The sequence below is a fragment of the Chaetodon trifascialis genome, chromosome 21, assembly GCF_039877785.1.
Source record: "Chaetodon trifascialis isolate fChaTrf1 chromosome 21, fChaTrf1.hap1, whole genome shotgun sequence".
NCBI classification, from domain to species: domain Eukaryota; kingdom Metazoa; phylum Chordata; class Actinopteri; order Chaetodontiformes; family Chaetodontidae; genus Chaetodon; species Chaetodon trifascialis.
The window spans coordinates 8,246,624-8,254,071 of record NC_092076.1 but is presented as its reverse complement, the minus strand read 5'-3'; the positions used below and the strand labels follow the sequence as shown (position 1 = coordinate 8,254,071).

At 43.9% G+C, this 7,448-nt stretch overlaps 1 protein-coding gene across 1 annotated transcript; it reads right to left on the bottom strand.

Moving 5' to 3' along the window:
- Nucleotides 1-2,910: 2,910 nt before the first annotated feature.
- LOC139349618 (zinc finger protein 503-like) lies at nt 2,911-5,532 on the bottom strand. Its single transcript, XM_070990549.1, has 2 exons — nt 5,019-5,532; nt 2,911-4,472 (listed from the first exon to the last, which is right to left on the bottom strand). Exons 1-2 carry the CDS (start codon nt 5,271-5,273, stop codon nt 3,033-3,035), a joined length of 1,695 nt encoding a protein of 564 aa, XP_070846650.1. The 5' UTR covers nt 5,274-5,532; the 3' UTR covers nt 2,911-3,032.
- Nucleotides 5,533-7,448: the final 1,916 nt, after the last annotated feature.

Genomic DNA, 7,448 nt, shown 5'->3' with positions numbered 1-7,448 from the left:
AAGAGATCCTCTGTTACTGCCTCGAAGATTGATAGACTTTAACATGCAGGACAGCTAACGTGAAGCCCACTGATGCAGATAATGTAATAAACAGAGACGTAACAATTAACCTCCGTCCATATGATGCAGCATCTGACCCCGATGACCGCAAGAGCTCCCTCATTAAGTGGACTTCTTCTACACTCAAGCTCTGAAGGCGAAATGTATGATATAGACAAACCGTCTGTGCTCCCACTCCCTCTCCATGGCAAAACGAAGAACTGATACAGTACGGTGTTAGAAATACCGGCTGGACCGCAGAAAACTCCTGTGGAACAGCTTGCTCATAAACTACAAAGTTGAGTTGGACTTTTATTCTGGAGATCAGCTCATTTCTCCTTCTTAAAGAAAAATACATTACAATCCATTGTCACTGTTATTTGTGAATTATCATTGAATACCATTTGCCACAGCTGCATATCTACAGTTAGTTTTCATTTATAAGAGTTTGCTGTACAAGCTGAACACAAATTTAAGGATGTTTTTCAAGTTGAATTTAGAGCTAATGGCAGCAGAATAGAGGGTCAACACTAACATTGACACTTTACTTTATCCTGCATTTAGCATCTATAAGCAGTATATAAACATGTCTTAACACATAATACTGTATGTTTTACTGTATTTTCATTCATTATCTGTTTATAAATCACCTTCTTATGGGTGCCCACAGGTACCTATTGGTGTAGACGCATACATTAATAAATATTTATTTCTGCTTACAACTATATTACAGAGAGTTACAAAGAATTATTAAATGTTTGTGTGCTTTATGTAAATGGAAGAGTTATGGTGAAGTGTTACAGAGACACTTATTCTTTCAAATTTTTCCCACTGATATTTTTTAAAATAATTTACAATAGTTTGGTCTCCCTTAGAAAAGAGTTTTTGATTTGCACAAGACTGCCGCTATTAAACATATTATTATAAAATCTATCTCTTGAATATGTACTGTCCTAAATAAAAACAGGATTGTTACATAAGAAACAACACTATATAATCCAAGACTTGCTAAATGAATGTTAATTTTCCAGCAGTTTACCAAGACTTTCCATCTATAGCTACATTCAAAATAACCCAACAACTGATGTTGTAAAATCAAACGTTCTGAATAATTTATTGCCTGGTCCCATATATGAGAGCGTGTGTGAATTTATGCTGCAGTGTCACACATCAATTAAATGTTTAGGAATAATGTTCAAAGATCTTAATCCCATTTGTTCACATCACGTTGATGTGCTGTTTGCAAATGAAAAAAGATGCATCACATATGATCCACACTGGCTTCATGGCTGACTGGTTGCAGTGCTGAGTTGTGGGTTAGGGGCTTTATTACCATCTATCAGTGAGCTATGTTTAGGACTCATCTACATGAAGGATGGGTGGATTTGATGAATATGACATCTGACCGTTAATGATGGTGATTTTATTGCTGGAGAACAGCCTGATTTACTGAGGATGGATAATGACACTGTTGGCTTGATTTAGTTGACTTGTTTTAAGGGGCTGATTAAATAGTTCGGCCTCGCTTTATTTCATGCTCTCTGCTTCGTGGCTTCATTACAGCGATCACAAAAGCTGTGGAAACGTCCCACATCTGGTGTCATCGTAAATCTTTGTTTAGGGAGCTCCTCGCTGATATCAGTAGCTCGTTTGTCTTTGTTAATGAAACGATAATCCCTGACCTCGTGATTGAGAAGATTCAGCATGTTTTGACGAGCCCAAGAGACAATGCATCTGAACACACACACACACACACACACACACACACACACACACACACACACACACACACACACACACACACACACACACACACACACAGTCGTAATTCCATCACTATGAGTGTGAGTGTGTTACATAGACTTACATTATGTTGACTTGTGTTTTGTTCCCATGAGGAAGGCGAGTCCCTACAATGTGACTGTGTAAGCAGATTTATGCCTCACATCATGACTAATACATGTCCACACACACACTCACACACACACTGTATGTACTGTAGCTACAGCACCCGGGCCTGCAAGTGGTTTTAGCTTCTTGTCACCACAAGTTAATAAAACAAAAACATGCCTACAGAAGCTTCACTGTTATCTCTTACCAAATATCAAACATGCAGAGGATTTACAGCTATATAATTAGTTCTCCATGTATAGGCCGTGCAAAACCCATTATCAGCCTCGTGGTCACACCAAAACATTAAATGCAAAAGCAATAATGTCAAAGGGGTCAGATTTCGCCATGGCTATCCACAGTAAAATTAAATATATATAATCTTTACACAGAATGCATTTATGTTTGCCACTTCCTCACAAACAAATTAAATAAATTAGTAATATATATTTCATTAAAAGCCCACAGTAATCTTTCACAAGCCAAACTAACGTCCCCAAACAAAATTAAAAAAAAAAAAGAGAAAACCTTAATGTAAAATACCTGATAAATTTCTCTTATCTAAACCCTGAAGCATTTTTGACCTGATTTGACCTCATAAAAGTAAATGTCCTTTCTAAAATTGGAAAACAGACCACTGTAAACCGTTTGACAGCTGTGTGAAGCCTTAAAAATGCCATCCGGGTCAAAACGGGCTTCATAAAACGCTTTGCTCCCCACAAGATCAATCAATAACAATTCTGAAGAAGCTGCTCTGATTCTTCCACGTCCATCATTCTGTCAAATGACTGAGCGGCGGTCCGTCTGAGCAGCTGAGCCAATATAAAGAATAATGTCCTCATCACTTACAGAGGTCCCTTTTAAAGCTCCGCAAAAAATACCGTTTCGATGCACAGCAGGTAAACACAGAACAATCATCTCTCCTGTGTAAAATAATGCACATTGAGGCTTTTCAAAGTTATATTATTTTTTTTTTATTTTAGTCACGCTTGAAGCTATCGCAAATAAATACACTGATCCCCACATGGATCCAGTTCCTGCATGAAGTACAATATAAAACTCATTGGGCCTAAATCTCCTTTATAAATGTATAATTTCTTGTTCTACTGGTATCCTAAGGCCGAGGCTGTTGTCAGTCTTTGTCCATACAAGGCGTACGGGGAGTAATATGCCCCTGTGGCTGCGGGTACCGGCACCGGGGCCCCGGGTGTGGGCAGGGGGCTCTTTGAATAGGGGTGGTAGCGGCTGCTCAGTCCGAGAGGATGATGGGGGCTCCTGAGGGCCAGCGTGCCGGGGCTGCCTGGGCTGCCGTTTGGAGGCATATGCATGTGACAGGCCATAGCAGCGGCGGCGGCAGCGTTGGCGAGAGAAGATGAGCCCGGGTACCCAGATAACAACTTCTCCGTGCCCGCAAAAGCCGTGTGAGTCCGCAAGTGGCTGAGAAGCTCCTCTGAGGACGAAAAGCGCTTATCGCAAGGTCCGTTAGCAGACACCCAGTTACACACGTGCGGCAGGGGGTCATTGGGCAGCATAAACCCGTAAGGATATAAGGGATGTCCGCTGAAAGACGGGGCCGAGGAGTGCACGCCGTGCAACGGGTGCGTCGGGTACATGAGCGGGTATCCAGACTTGAGCGCGGAGGCGGCCGCAGCAGCAGCCGCCGCAGAGTCATGTGCGCAGTTTGCGCTGGACGCACCGGTCAAATGGCTTGTGCAGTGATAGCTCAGGCAGTACGGGTCTCGGCACAGACTAGCGGACATTAGAGACGGCGGGGACGCTCCAGCTAACGGACTCGTTCCTGCTTTACTGCATCCCAGTGAGTTGGCAGCAGCAAACTGCGCACTCAAAAGCTGGCTGCTGGATTTGGTGGGGTCAAGGGTCATTCCGGGAGGGAGGAACGGCTGCGGGTAACCTGCATAGGCACCTGCTAAACTTCCAGGATAGGAAATGCCAGCAGGTGGCAAGGGGAAAACTGTATGACCAGGTTTATATGGGGAAACTGGGGCCACCAGTCCAGAGCCGAGCACGGAGGACGAGGAAGATACAGATGTTGAGTCTGATGTAACAGTTTTGGATCCAGATGTGTTCTCCTGGTGTTGGCTGCCATCAGAGGTAATTCCACTTATCCTATGGCTGCCGTTGCTCTCTGTCGTACTGCTTTTATTGCTATCAGACTCCTTCTTTTCCTCCTTGTCCCCCGCCTTTCCTTCAGCGGGCAGTGGAGAGACGGAGGTGCAGGAGCTGGGGCTGCCTGTCCTGGGGGTGAACGGCTGGCAGGTGGCGCTAGGCACTCGGAAACTGGTTTTATCTCCACTGAGGCTGCTGCTCGAGTCCTTCTTCTCCGACGATTTGGAGTACGGTTTGAAGCTGGATTTGTCGTCGGCTCCGATGTCGCTCATTTTCAGCGGACCGGATTTCGTCTCCTTGTCACTAGATCCATTTGAGGTCACCGAGGACAGTTTGGAGGAGGACGGCGGGTCCGGTTTGCCGATCTGAGAGCACGTTTGGGCCAGAAGAGCCAGAGGACTTTTCTTGGCATCCAGCTGTGAAATAAAACAAAACGCAATTAATGAAATGCACAAAATCACTCGCGCGGATCATGTTCTGTGGTAAAAACGCACATGACTATTCCGCGTATAGTTTACGCATTGCGCATGAACTTATCTCAGGATGAAACTCAGAGCAACTCAGCGTTACGGGCACGTAAAGAAGGAACGTACGCTGCACACAGATCTGGTTTACGTGAGATAAAAGATAAGACTGCAACTGCCACGCGTCGAAAACGACATCACAAACATGGGCACCAATTTGCGACAAGGTCATTAAATTTCAGGGCGAGTCCAAAAAACGCAGAGCGAAAGAAAATCAAGTGAAGGTGTAGGAATTCAGCTCGAAAGTAGGTCTAAAAATCAGACCGGGAGAGCATTATACGATGATGATTGGGCAGTATAAATAAAATATTGTTTATCAATTACTGACCCAATGTGTCCACAACATTCATCTAAGCTTTAGTGTCTGGTGATTTCAAAGTAGTTGGATATGAAGCGAATTGATGGCCGTGTGCGCAAACGTTTTCACAAAAATCTTACCTCGATGGGACTGACAGGGGTGGACGGTAAAGGCTGAAGGTACTCCGGGTGTAAAAGGTGTCCTGCCCGAGCCGTAAGCATTTTCAAAACCTTTATGGGAAGACGACTGGCTTGACGAGAAGGGTCTGCGGGAGAGACGGAGTTGTGCGCGGATAGCTGGCTGATCTTCTCTGCGCCCTTCTCCCCTGAGGAGCCGCTCTCCCACGCTGGATTCGTGATATTTCTCAGGACAGAGACCGTGGGCGATGTGATCATGACCCAATTCTCGTGGAAATGGTTGAGAAATGCATGTGTAGGGTAAATAAAGCCAACAGTCAAAGCGTCAGATGGTTCAAGCCGTTTCCGGAGATAAAAGACACACGTTAAATCCTTAAAAGAGACGCGCAGTGTGTGAGCAGAATCCGTGCGTATCGCAGCCTCGTTGCCTCATCCCCGGTGTCGCTCTGACAGTGTGGCTGCGGGTCCGAGAGCGGACTCGGTTTACGTGAGTGGTGGGCAGGAAAGATCACTCCGCCTCCTCCACAGCAGCGTCTGAGTTAGTCCGCAGATCACAGCCGTTGCCGCCTCCCAATCAAAAAGAGATCCCGAGGTGATCGGGGGGTCGAGAGCATGTGACGTTTCCTCCTCACACGGGTGTCTATATCACATTTCACCCACTCCGAGCGCTTTTAATTTTAAGTTTTTACATGCGTCTTTGCGTAATTGCGCCGCCCCTGCATCCTGTGTGGTTTTGGGGACCAGGCCAGCAAGGGGATAAAAATGACCAAAACCTCCTTATGTCAAGTGAGAACACGATTCATTTTAAACTTTTTTTTTTTTTAATCACAGACAGCAGACTACGAAAAAGATGTTCTAGTGAGACATTTGGCAAAGTGACACATCTGACCAAAATATTGTACGTTTACACTCTTTGCTCAAACTTCAACTAAGTCATTCAAACATAATTTTCTCTGGATAACTTGACTGCACTTAACAGTTCAAGCCCACCTGATTGCCCGCTCCGTGGAAGAAAGACGTTTGCACGACAGTGACTCATTAATGAATAACTTCTGACTCGTAAAGGCTACAAGGCTTTTCTGGTCAGATATTCACTCCAACGTGCACCGATATCCATCGGCATGTTTCACATTTTCGGCAACTTTCTCCTCTCAATCACGCAGCCTGTCATCTGTCAGTTCCCCGTCCTGCACGCCAGCTATCTGTCAGCTGTCTGGCACTTTTTTCTCTCCCCTTCTCAGTCAGATTCAGGTCAACTATTGTAAAGTGAATCCATGAGAAGTGGAGAGAAGAAATGATGTGTCTCTCTCCCTCTCCTCCGTCATAATTTAGGCCTGTTAGTCTGCCTGCTCTGGTAAAACTCAAAACTGCGATTTGTTTAATTGGAGATAAGCTCTGAGGCATTTTTACAGAGCCCTAATTCTGCTACAGACATCTATTTAATAGCATGTCATTTTCAAGTGTTTTTTTTTTCATGTATTGAAAATTAAAAATATTCCTCCACATTTCCGCCACATTCAAGCCAAAAAATCTTTCTTTTTATTCCAAGAGCGCTTAAAAAAACCCTCTTGTGGCTGCCATTAATCATTTAAAGCTTCCACATTTCTTCCCATCGAAACAGACCCACTTATCTTATTACTCAATAGCCTATAAATGTCGTGCTGATCAGGCGAAAGTTAAACATATGCAAGTGTTTTTTGATTGATAACAGGGGGGCTGTTTTCGGCAACGGCTGTCAGGCTCTGACACAGCGCTTTGAGTTATTAGGGCAGAGAAGGGCGACCATAAATTTCGACCGTCAGGCAAAAACTCCTTTATTGTGGACGTGATGGATGGCTCGCCGCGGCAGACACCAAATTCTCGGCTTTATCCTTAAATGGCTGCGCATTTTTTCGTCGCCGCAATTCATTACTTTTAAGCAGAAAGCTTGAAATCTCCTGCTAGTATATTTTACACAAGGACACGTTTATGAATCACCCGGAGCGCGTGCAAACACAGCCGTTTACAAGCAGGGCTGGGTACCCCAAAAACAAGCGTCTATCTGGGCTGAGCGTTTAAAGATTCATTAGTGATATTTCCATTAAAGGATTCATCCATGTTTTGTTTCCTTTAAATGTGCCTCAGAGCTTCCTTTGGGACATGAATTCAGGTTGTCAGAAAACTTTAGTAAATTAAAAAAAGGGGCTAAACTGAGCTTAGTTTCTTTATTAAAGACAATCCATGAGCAGTTAGACACATTTTCAGATATGATCCTTAAAAAAACTTTTTCTATTTTATTTTATTTTTTGCCCAGACTCAAACTACTGACCAGTGGCTGTCCTTATATTTACCCCTGTCCTTGGCCAAAGATAAAACAATAAACAAAACAAAACTAGTGAACAACATGCAGGGTGTCAAAATAAAAAATAAATAATAAAAAAAACTTTTTAAGGT